This window comes from Leptodactylus fuscus, chromosome 4 (assembly GCF_031893055.1).
Source record: "Leptodactylus fuscus isolate aLepFus1 chromosome 4, aLepFus1.hap2, whole genome shotgun sequence".
NCBI classification, from domain to species: domain Eukaryota; kingdom Metazoa; phylum Chordata; class Amphibia; order Anura; family Leptodactylidae; genus Leptodactylus; species Leptodactylus fuscus.
In genome coordinates, this window is record NC_134268.1 from 147,571,252 (window position 1) to 147,584,437 (window position 13,186).

At 40.5% G+C, this 13,186-nt stretch overlaps 1 protein-coding gene across 1 annotated transcript in view; it reads right to left on the minus strand.

The window, feature by feature from the left end:
- Nucleotides 1-13,186, minus strand: part of EEPD1 (endonuclease/exonuclease/phosphatase family domain containing 1) — a 93,995-nt gene that overhangs the window by 12,049 nt on the left and 68,760 nt on the right. The window contains exon 3 of the mRNA XM_075271199.1: nucleotides 6,478-6,588. Coding sequence (XP_075127300.1) covers nucleotides 6,478-6,588 — 111 coding nt within the window. The remainder of the gene's footprint in view (nucleotides 1-6,477; nucleotides 6,589-13,186) is intronic.

Sequence of the window (13,186 nt, forward strand, 5' to 3'; positions counted from 1 at the left end):
AAAACAACAACAACACATTACTGAATCTGACGCTGACAAGGAACAATAAGTCATACAGGGTAAATTCAGGTGCCATTATTCTAGTATTTAATACTAATACGACCTCTCCGTCTCCTTATGTATCCTGTTTAGTTATACTGTACACAGACATCATGAGCAAGCAATGGGCTATTGCATTACATGGAATCGGTCGTTCACGTTGTTCTGACATACCTGTTATGTGCCAGGCTGAATCAATATCACCTGATCACATTCAAGGACTGCATGTCCTCTGGTGTAAGGCATTGGCAAGAATTCATTCTCTTTAATCAATGACATGTATACTTAACCTTACATAAAGTAACCAGCACTTCCCATACAGTCTACGCTAATGGAACAGCTATCATTTCATGTGGTTTTATTTTAGCATAGCTGTCATTTTTCTGGACAATAATCTATGATGTATTTCCTCTTTGTGCCACGTCTCTGTAACTTTCACTTTGTGATGATTCGTCCAAAGAGTTTGTTAGGGAGCATTCACACAGAGTTTCTGTGCGCTGATTTTGAAGCGGAATTCACATCAGCATTCGTGCAGAAATAAAGCCTCCCATTGATTTCAATGGGTTCTGCGCAGAAAACGGAACGCATTGAAGTCAATGGGAGGCTTCTTTTTCTACACCAGAATCCACGCCAAAGTACTCCATGTGATTGCCCCTTAAGGCTGAATTTTTCCTCTGCGGATTCTCTGTCCCCATTATACATATATATGGAAAATGCCAGCGTTTCCATAGGTATATTCAACATGCTGGGATTTACAAAAACGAGACAGTTTGGATATCACAGCATTTCTACTGCAAATATTTTTGGGTGGATTAGCCAGAATCCCATCCACTTTGCATTCACTTTCCGCCACGGCCAAATCATGGCGTTTACCCTACATGTGGCCCCCAGCCTTACAAACCATTTTGTGTCCTGTATTCCAACATTCTTCATTTTTGTACTTTAGACATACGTTCAAACGCAGCACAGTTAGTTTTGTTACAATTTCCTCTGCATTTTTATTTCCACTGTTAGGCTAATGCCCCCAATGTAGCGAAACACATCACATTTTTCTGCAGCGTTTTTTGTTTGCAGTTTTGCAGTGTTTTCCTCTGTGGACTTTCTGCGACTATTATACCTATATGGAAAATGCCAGCATTTCCACAGGAATAATTGACATTCTGCAATTTTCAAAAATGTTCGCTTTTTTGAAAACATGTTTTGGAAATAGCAGCATGTCAATTATACCTAAGGAAACGCTGGAAGATAGTGGAAGCAGGAAGCACTGTGTTTTTCCCACTTTTTGGCTTCAGGATACTACGTGGGGCCTTGGTCTAGAAAACATTTCTCAAAGCCATCACCACTACAAATGTCTAATTCTTTTACTGCTTTATTATTAAAGGGATACCCATTTTTTCTGACTAACACATAGGAATAGCCTTAAGAAAGGTTATTCTTCTCCTACCTTTAGATGTCTTCTCCGCGCTGCCATTCGGTAGAAATCCAGGTTTTCTGTGGTATGCAAATGAGTTCTCTCGCAGCACTGAGGGCATCCCCAATGCTGCAAGAGAAATCTCCAGCGACGCCTCTATCTTCTTTTGGAACACCCTTTCCCTGTGTCTTCTTCCATCCTGGGTTTAAATCTTCTAGGTATGTGCAGTCGGCTCTGCCACCGGGCCGCTTACACCGGCTTATTGTGTAAGCAGCCACAAGAAAATGGCCGCTTACACAGCTTACTGTGTAAGCGGCCATTTTCTTGTGGCCACCGGCATGCTCACCCAAATTTTGATCAAACGGCGTCGTGGGAAGACTTCTAAAGGTAGCAGAAGAGTAGCATTTCTTAAGGCTATTCCTACGTGTTAGTCAGAAAAAAAGGGTATCCAATGATCCCTTTAACTAAAAGAAACACCTGCTATAGTTTAGCAGCTGTAGCGGCGGATGATATGGTGTTGCAAGTGTTCTAGGATTGCGTGCACAACTCACAATTGTGAGAAAGCACATATTCTTAAAATAACATTTTGTCAAGCAGACAGGAATATTATGTACATTTGTCCCCATACAGATGATCTCAAGCACTTTGTAAACTATTAAAAGAAATTATGCCGCTGCCAAATGCTGAAACAATATAGTTGCTTAATCGATAATATTCCATTAAAGTGGTATTAATGACAAGCAAACTTCCTGCCAAGTTAGCGCGCTCATCAACAATGCATAGATTGAATCTCATCTCATAAATGATGGCTGCCTGAAATAGCACTATTAGCCATTGTCTTTCCCTGCAGGTCATATGCAATTCACTGCAAGTAAAAGCTTTTTATTTGATCATTGCATTGGCGTACAGGGCTGATGATAGGAATAAATGGGACAGATAGAAGGTGCTGAGAAGACAAAGATATAAGAAATAATGCAAACAAGGACGTCTGTGATATATGTCTAGTTGACTTTAATGTAGACAATGTACTGTCTATCAAACATAACACTGGCAAGTCTCACAATTTATCATAAAAAAATAAATACAACGGTATTCTGGCCTCTGTCTGTAGCTGTGTTTCTCTACTTATTGATGCCATCACCTTTTGTAGCATGTGTGTAAACTTTGCTATACGCTAAGAGTATGTTCAGACAGGGTTTTGTGGTCCGGAACATGAGGCAGCCTCCGAAAACCGGGTAGTCGCAACCGAAAGCCGATGCACTGCACCGGCATCCAGTCGCGCTTTCTGCTCCGGATTAGGCCCAATGAATGGAAAAAAGACCTGAGTGGCTCCCAATGATTTCAAAGGAAGCCATCTTTTTGGTCATGATTTTAAGGTGGATACGGCTTCAAAATCCTGACCAAAAACTCAGTCTGAACTTACCCTTAGGCTAAGGCCCCACGGGCCGTAAACGCAGTGATAAAGTGCTGCAAGAAGAACCGCTGCGTGATCGCATTGCGGTTCTTTCCACAGCGCTTTGAAGAGAAAGTTCACAGAGTTTTCCTCTGCGGACTTTCTCTTAACATTATATCTATGGGAAAGCCGCCGGCGTTTCCATAGATATAATTAACATGCTGCGATTTACAAAGCCGCAACGACTTTGCAAATCTCAGCGTGTCCGTGCTGCGATGTTTTCCGCAAAGTGGGGATGGCATTCACATGAATCCCATCCTTCTTTGCTAGCACTGTACAATGCCGCAATTTTTCACAAATCGTGGCGTTTCCGGCCCGTGGGGCCCCGGCCTTAGGCTAAGCTAGGGCCCCACATTGTGGAAACACAACTTTGTTGGCTGCAGTGGAAACGCGGTGCGGCCATTTTCACGAATCCCTTATACATTAGTTTCAGTGTTTGTATAATGTTGTAGTTATATTGATACTAGAATTTCAGCATATTTATTCTTCTGAATAATATACATACATTTTTACATCTGAAATAACGTGCAATTTTACTGTACTAAAGGATGATTGATGTCTATATCAGGTAGAAGCCCAATAATAAAGTAACTGAATTTACTGCAATGACTTAAATTCAGAGTTGCCAAATGTCAAAGTTTGCTTCAGTTCTGGTGATAATGTATTAAGAACAGTAGATTTAAAAATGCTATGGTGGTGAGACACACCTGCATACACACACATACACACGCGCGCACACACACACATGCATACACCTTTGACAGGATTAGACAGATGAAATACACATATGAAAATACTGGAGAGGCATTTTAATAAAGCTTCACCTAATTAATAACATATGCCTCACAGGCCTCCAGCTAAAGATTGACATTAAACTGGCAGCGTCTTTAATAGGCGAGTGTCGGGCAGACACTAGTAATTTAGTATATTAAAGTTTAGGATTTTTTGTGCAATAGATCCCCAAATTCCCCTACTAAATCTGCAAGTATTAACATAGAGATCTACAGTGGTGAAATCTGCACTGACGTCTGCCACAGGACGTGACCTAAAATCCGAACTAATTTTTATCTACTGCAAGTAGATTGTTTGGCCAATCAATTGACCAATGAAGGGGCTTGTTAAATCAGCTCTCTATTTGCACAGAACTGACCCAAGCTCTCTACATAACCTGAGTGTCATGTAAATCTGCACTATTATGACATTTAGGAATTTGCTCACATAGAACAGATTTGGTGCAATTATTACATTTCTTTTTGAAACCAGGAATATGCTGAGTCACCATCTAATTTGCATATTGTCATATCCCCGATTGACAAGATTAACATAAGTTGGCCAACTGCAGGGCATGTTCATATGAGTATTACTGAGCATGGGCATGACCCAGGACTAATAACTGTACAAATGTTCATACTTCTCTTTTGGATCAAATTCTGGTTTTAGCTTGAAAAAATTCTTGGAAAACTCTGACCAAATGTGTCCCGTGTGAACAAGGACCGAGTAGCATCATGTATTGTATGAAAAAGGGCTAAAAAAATGTCTAAGCAACTTATTCTAAATTTGCCCCTACAGAATGACAATCAGCTTTGTATTTTGGAGCCAACAGCTGTATTTACATCTGTTCCACAATATAACTACTAGTCAGAAACCACATTTAAAGAGGAGTTCTGGGCAAAAAAAGTTTTATTAAAAAAATATCTGTTAGTGCTACTAATGGGTTAATAACTGCAACTATTTACCTATATCCGTGTTTTGAGCGATTTCTGGGTGTCTCTGGGGGCTGCTGGTATCTCTGCTTTTGTTTGCATGCTGCTGCCTCCTGCCATCTAACTTCCTCACTAAACCTCTCACCTTTGTCCCCCCTCCTTCCTCTCCCATCCCTGTCTCTCTATTTATCCCAATCTTTCCTACCTACTCAGCCCAACCCTCAACCCATAGTATATACTTACCCCTCCATGCTTCTTTCGGCGAAGTGGCCCCTCCTCCTGTACTGCTTCTGTACTCCTCCTCAGCCGCAACGAGACACCTCTACTGCACATGCATGGAAGCCCAGTAGACTGCACAGACAGCAGGAGGAGGAGCAGTCTCGCCAGAAGAAGCCATGGATGGGTAAGTATGAGTGGAGTGGATGGGGGGGAGAAGTGACAATCTGTTTCAGGAAATGGATCATCACATGACCACCTCAAGGATATTTCTAATTAATGTTATTTAGAAAGTGTGTGTGTGTGTGTGTGTGTGTGTGTGTGGGGGTTTAGAGTAGTACAGGGCTAGTTTCAAGTTATCCCAGACAACCCCTTTAACTATGCATCATCTTAACATATTGTAAATGGCTGCTTTAGGGTGCATTCACACTATGGAACGCCAGCGTGTATCACAGCCGTACACGCCGGCGTTACAGCAGGGCTGCCGAACACTTCCCATTCATTTCTATGGGAGCCGGCATACGAGCGCTCCCCATAGAAATGAATGGGCTGCTTCTTTCACTGCGAGCAGTCCCATTGAAGTGAATGGGAAGTGCCGGCGTATACGGCAAGCTCTGCTCATGCCGAGCCATACACGCCGGCACTTCCCATTCACTTCAATGGAACTGCTCACAGTAAAAGAAGCAGCCCATTCATTTCTATGGGGAGCGCTCGTATGCCGGCTTCCATAGAAATGAATGGAGCTGCTTTATACGCCGCTTATTCTGAACGTGTTTTACGTTCAGAATAAGCTTCAGGAAACGTAGTGTGAATGCACCCTTTAGTGCTTGATCTTTTTCATGAATGGTCCCCTTTTTCACTCTGGACAGGCAGGGCAACCGCTTAAAAGTTTTATAATTTATCAGAAGGAAAGTGTAATATAGCCATGTTTTTCAATCTGTTTTTATTCTCTGTGAAACTGATAAGACGTCATCTATTTTCAGTAGTAGATGCAATGATGTAATCTACCTACTCTCTTTTATTGTAATGCTTACAGAAGTGGTATCTTCTATGAAAATACTATCTGTGTTATCGGTGATGTAAATGAGGTGACTGCTACAAAGAAAACCCCTACAGCATTGGAAAGTGTCAGTTTATTATTAGGCTTAGTAGCCAGAGTGAAAATCAGGCATATAGTACCTTTAAAAAACAAACAAACCACAGATCATATAATGGATAATACATTATTTTTATCAAAAAATCTTTAAAAAAATATGTTGAAAATAAAAACTTGGTTTAAAAAAAATAGAGGTCCCTGTCTCATGACACATACCTTTAAATAGGGTACAAAGTGTTAGAAAAATTCTGAATACCTACCTATCAGTTTGAGAATAGGATGTAAACACATGGGTGGGGGACTCCTTTAATGAAAACAACAAAACATACTTCCAAACGTGAACACACACAATTAATTGCGCTACCTCAGACCTAAGCGGGCTCAGTTTTATGGAACTCTAAGAAGAACAGCCGGATAACTATCCCATGCCAAAAATTATGGGAATAATAACACTGGAGTAATGACTGCCAAAACAAATGAAAGCCAACTCCCATGTAGCAGAGGAAACTTCCCTGAATCAAGAAACAGCAGTGGAACCAGAAATGAGAATTCTGCATACCTCGCTGGGGCTGGATGGTGGCTTTTCAGAAACCACGCACTTCCACAAGCCTCTGACGCCCTTCCACTTGCGAATGTTAGGTAGGGATGGTTGGTTTAATTCTGAACAGAACTGCAAAGAAAGAAATAAAGATCATAAAATATCAATCAATATCAATATAGGTAAGTTATAACCAACCATAATAAACATACTGAAAAATACCCTGTCTAGGACTCAGCATTGATCTGACATGTGACAATTGAATAACGAATAAAAAGTGTCTGTCAGGTCCAAGCTCCTTAACTCAATAATAATGCCAGATAGGGGCCTTTCACAGGAGCAGAAACATACCTTTGTGGCCATAAACTGATGAATGCAATGCAGTGTTTATCATTTTTTATGCCTATGCAAATCAGCCTACAAGTGCACCAGAGGTGCACCTAATCTCACAGATTTGTCTACAGGCAGCATTTATGCAGGCAATGTAATATCAAGCATAGTCAGGAAACGTTTAAAGAGGCAATCAGACCAATTAATAGCATAGGTGTATCAAACTAAGTAGATTTCTTTATAAGCCAGCCATCAGTCATTTGTTCTATCTGCCATGACTAAGGAATTGAGGGTTCCAAAACGTGTTGGAGTTTTTTAAGATGTTTCTTTTTGTTTTTTTCACTCCTTTTCTATGTTTGTTGTACATTTTATAATTAACATGGATTAAAAGTTATATTTTATATACGTTCCCCGAGTGATGCCGATCAATCTCTACTATTTTGCTGTTATAATCATTTTTATGCCTATGCAAATCAGCCTACAAGTGCACCAGAGGTGCACCTAATCTCTCAGATTTGTCTACAGGCAGCATTTATTCAGGCAATGTCATTTATTGCTGAAGGGACATCATTAGGCAGCAAATGTGCCTATCTGTAGGCAAATATGGCAATTCAGGCCTCTACCCCTCATATACCTGAGACTGATTTTCATATCTATAAAAATTTCTTTGGGAGGCCTTTTAGACCTGACAAGCTCCCTTTAAAGTGTACCTTCAGTTATAAACAATTTTTCATAAATGAATAGAGCATTTGAGTATAATAAACTTTGTAATGTATCTGATTGTGTAGATCTGTTTCTTTCACCACTTAGTAAGACTTTTTAAGCTGTTTTTCTCCTCATCTTCAGTTTATCTGTTGTGTACAATTTCCGTCTCTGTAACCAGCCTCATGTACAGTGGTGTGAAAAAGTATTTGCCCCCTTCTGGATTTCTTAATGTTTTGGATGTTTGTCACACTTAAACATTTCAGATCACCAAACAAATGTAAATATTACACAAACATAACGCAATTAAACACCAAATGAAGTTTTTAAATTAAGGTCTTTATTATTAATGGAAAAAGTAATCAAAGCTTACAGGGCCCTGAGTGAAAAATTAATTGACCTATGCCCCCCTTAACTGTAATTGCTACTCAATCACGCAAAAACTGCTGAACAGATTTGAATGAAATTAGGCACATAGATAATTTGTAACCTCGATTAACACAAAATGACATGGCTTCACGACTGCTATGAATTTATGTTCACATACTATATTAAACTGCTCTTGCAGCAGCTTCTCAGGTTCTGATAAAGCCAGGTCTCTTATCTCTGTATGTAAACACTCAGCTAACCCTCAGTCCATTCTGTACATGCATTTGCATATTATCTGATCTGCTCCAGGCAGTGCTGACACACTGGATGGGAAAATACCTTTAATCCAAATTGGCAGTTTGCTACTTTTAAACATGCTGGGACAAAGAAAATCTAATTTGTTGCAAAATTCTAAAACAACGACAGCTATGAAGGTGGCCAGAAGTCAACAGAGTTCTCTTCAAGCGGAGCTGAGGGGGATCATTGGTGCCAACAACACGCTCATTATATGGCGTCCCAGTAAGCTGCTGAGATGCCAGAAAAATCACAGGCACGGTGTGAAGAACAAGTTTAGAGGCAGGCCCATGAATCTGTTTGCGACCTCAAGCTGAAGCGTACTTAGGTTATACATGAGGACAACAATCCAAAACACACCAGCAAGTCCACCTCTTAAATACTTAAAGGGGTATTCCCACCTCACATACTCATCAGTCTTTACTGATGTAAAATCTTCTTTCTTCCTGGTTTCTTGCATCATTTGGTGGGCGGGGTTTCACAAGCAACCTGCCATTTAGCTCCGCCCCCAAATTCACATGTAGCTCCGCCCACCCATATTGGACTATGAAGTACAGGCGGCAGCAACTCCATTCTGTGTTACATACAGAGACTGCCTGTTTCTGCCATAATGAACACAATTGAATTAGCTAGCCTGATAACTGGGAGAACAGAAGAAATGAAAGCCGCTCCTCTCCTCTATCTGCTAACAGGAAGCTAGGTCACGTGGTGTAGACACAGGAATAGCTAGATACACAGGCTTGCTCCCGTGCACTTAGCCCCTCCTCCCTCCCCCCTGAGAGCAGCAGATACATCACTTGACTCATGAGCAGCTAAGTCAGGGCTGTGGCCACAAAGAATTGAATAAAGTAAGATAGTGGACAAACAAAGCAGCTTTGCTGAAGCAGTGTATTTAGGAAAAGTCTTACATCCACATTAACAAGCAGTATAGATAGGATCCTTGTGATGGGACAACCCTTTAAGAAAAACAAAATTAAGACTTTGGAGTGGCCTAGTCAAAGTCCTGACATTAATCTGATTGGATGGTGTGGCACGATCTTAAAAAGCGGTTCGTGCTTGGAAACCCTACAACAATTCTGAAAACATGAGTGGGCCAAAAGTCCTCCAGAGCATTGTAAAAGACTCATTGGCAGTTATTGCAAACGCGTGATTGCAGTTGTTGCTGCTAAGGGTAGTTCAACCAGTTATTATGTTTAGGAGGCAATTACTTTTTAACACAGGGCCCTGTAGGTTTTGATTACTTTTTCCCTCAATAATTAAAACCTTCATTTAAAAACGGCATTTTCTGTTTAATTGTGTTTGTCTAGTATTTAAATTGTTTTGGTGATCTGAAACATTTAAATGTGACAAACATCCAAAAGATTAAGAAATCAGGAAGGGGACCGATACTTTTTTCACACCACTGTAGAACTGTATGGAGAAGGGAGGAGTTGAATAGAGGCAGCTGCTGGATGATTAATTGATACATTGCCTCATTCTCTGCACTGGTAGCCTCTTATCTACAAACATAGCAGTGTTAAAATAGCACAAACTAGCAGCAATTATATAATTACACTTTACACTATTTTCGATGAGAAAAACAGATCAAGGGATACAGTTGTGAACGCAACCTCAGCTTTCCTTTGCAATTCTCTTCCCACATGAGTTAATTACAAGGGACAGAACATATATTTTGTCATTAGTTATATTTAGGCATAACATATGGTATGCAGGGTAATGAATTCCACTGTGGAGCACCTGACCTGTTATTTCCATGTAAAACATAATATAAAGCTTTGCCGAAAGTTCTGAGAGAATAGTTATGACTTTTTTTAGACTAAAAATAAATAAATAAATAAATAAAATTGTTCTTATATCTGAAGTCCCCTTAGGCTGCCAAGGACAACTAGATCAATAGGAAAACTGCTAACATCAAATTCAAGCCATCACACTCAAACCTAGCTATGTAAGCGCGCCCAGGGCGATTAGCTCTGTAGGAACAGACAGTTTAATAGAGAACAATAAATGATTTACTCTCTTACTGTATCCCAAAAAAAGCAAGGCACAGTATATAGAACAAGTCGGTACTGTGACAAATCAGTGTATTTGCCAAGTGCCTTGTAAATAACAATACTGTATAGTACCAATGAGTTTCATTTAGTAGACTTGTAGAACATAATGGAAGCAAAAATTGCTTAAAATCAAAGAACATAATATAAGAAAAACAGAAATAAGCAGTGTGTTAGCAGGAAAACTGTTTCAAGCTGGGGCCCCATGTGGCGGAAATGCGGTAGCAAAAATTGCAGCATTTTCCATTCTCTGCAAAGTGGATGGAATTCTAGCAAATCCCATCCACACATTGCAGAAAAATCTACACAGCGGAAAAGCCTTAGTGTCAGGCTGAGGTCTACGTAGTGAGCTGCAGCCAAAAAACCACTGCAGAAAAACCGTGGAGGAAACGTATTGCAGCTTTTCCTGCAGCGCTTTCACAGAAAGTCTGTAGAGTTTTCCCCTATAGTCTTTCTACTATACCTATAGAGAAAAAGCCAGTGTTTCCATAGGTATATTTGACATGCATTTACAAAAATGTGTAGGTTTTTGAAATTGCAACGTGTCTACTGCAGATATTTTTCTGTAATGTGTGGGTGGGATTAGCCAGAATGCCATCCAGTTTGCAGGTAGTGTCAAACATTTATGGTACTGTTTACACTACGAGTGACCCCTGCCTCATAGATTTTTCCTAATGGAAATCTCTATTAAGCACAAGAATATGGGCAGTTTTGTGGCCCAACAATTTAGGAAATGTGTCCTATGATTTCTTCTGAAATGTCACAATATTTTTTATTGCATTTCCATAAAGATACCATTGAGGCTAAGTTCACATCTGTGCCGCAGAAACTGCCAGAGATTGGCAGATAGAAAAGTTGTGCACAGAGAAAAATTATTTCTGCCGGTTTCAAAATAAAAATGGCAGACACCTATTGGATATCTGTTGGACCATGTTATAGTAGGACCCAAATGACACGAGAACTCTGTGTAGATCTGCACCTAGCCTAAGAAAAGGCTGATTTTACTTGATAAAAAACCATATAAGGACATATCTTCAGATCCTAAACAATGTCTATTAAGATAATTGATACTAATGACCTATCCATATGATAGGTCATCAGTATCAGATGGGTAAAGGTCTTACACCCCATCCCAATCAACTGTTTTAGCCACCAGGTGCACTAGGTTTTTGGGTGGAAGCAGCCCCGCTCAAATAAATGGTAGTGGGGCTGCAGTTTCAGGCCCCACACCTACAATGTACAGACTGGAAACTGTATATAGTGTACAGAGCTCTGTGTACTGTAGCGCCACTTGCATTCACTTGAAACGGTGAGGGGCTGCTTCCGACCGTAGATCAGCTGATTGGTGTGGGTCCTGGTGTTGGACTCAGACTGATCTGATACTGGTGATGTAGGCAGGTCATGGGTGATTTTTGCCTACAAATAAAATCTCTTTTTTTTCAAGCTCCAAGGCAATTCTCGATTTCATTTTGATTTTCATATTTTTTCTAAAAGCAACTAAAACAATTGCAGTGAGCTGGTATAGGGAGAAAGAGTCAGATATATTTGATGCAATCTTTCTTATTTTACAACCCAACTACTGACTACAGTGAAGAAGACACTGTTGATCATAGCTTGCAGCAAAGAGGATGGGAAAATTCCAGAAGAGAGACAGAGGTTAAATATTTTAGTAAGCTAAGTTGTGACAACAGGCAACAGAGATTGTAGAAGGTGTGAAGGGAAAGGATGACTATTACAGGTCGTAGGGTGAGATGAAGAAAGTATAGCTGAGAGACTTCCTCTTCTGTAACCGGTTCAAAAGAGGACAATGAACAGTCTGAAGTGCGGTAGGCGAGAGGATGAGTTCTATGGTAGGTGAGGGAGTCAATGCCACCTGGGGATTGGGCAGTTATTTCCTGACGGATCTTATCAATTTTGTCATGGAAATAAGTGGCCAGGTCTTCTGCACTAAGGTCTGCACCTTGGGAGTGAGTAAGGAATGAAAAGTTAATTAGAGCCTTTTAGGGTTACCGGAGAGAGATGAGAGTGGTGAAGTATGGTTGTTTGGGGAGGTGAAGGGCAGAATTATAGGTTTTGAGTATAAATTTGAAGTGGAGGAAATCTGTAGGTGAACGTGATTTTCTCCACAGATGTTCAGCACACCTAGAGCACCTCTGAAGAAAATGTGCCTATGGCGTGTGCCAGGGTTTCTGCCCCCTGCATCAGACTTTTGGAGTGGAGGGAGGAGCCTCCTCATCCAATGCACTTATAAAGGTTTCATTATAGTGACTGGAGGCCAGATTGGGACAGGAGATTGAGGAGATGGGGGACAGAGAGGAGTTTAGAGTATCAGAGAGGTGCTGGGTATTAATAGCACGTAAATTCCTATATGGATTTCAAATGAGGGGAATGTGAGTGAGGGAATCGGTGGAATGACCTGAAAAGTGCACTGCTGCAACAGAAAAATGCCTACTCCTCCACCCTGCCTGTTGTCAGGCCTAGAAGTGTGTGAGAATTGTAAGTCACCATGAGAAAGAGCAGAAGGGGAGCCCGTATTAGCATGCTGGATCCAATTTTCAGTAAGGGTGAGCAGGTTGAGAGATTTACTAAGGAATAAGTCATTAATATATTCTAGTTTGTTACAAACTGAGCGTGCATTCCAAAGTTAACAGTTAAAAGAGACGGACAAAGATAAGGAGAGGTAACACAGTGAATATTGATGAGGTTTGTAGGACTTCTATGTGTGCAGGAAGAGGAAAGGCACCTCCTGTGTCCCAGGCACCTAGGACGAGCAAAATGGACAGAGACAGAAGGTGGTTCAGTGATTTATGAGGACATTTATGCTTAATTTCACTGCTAAAAAAAGTATAGAGATTGAAGTGGTTAAAGAGAAAGACAAAGTTTGACAAATACCAGAAGGACCAGAGTATAAAGATCACCGTCCTTCATCCGATGGATTAATAATCAAATCTTCTTTATTAAAGTTCAAGACATACACAACACATTTC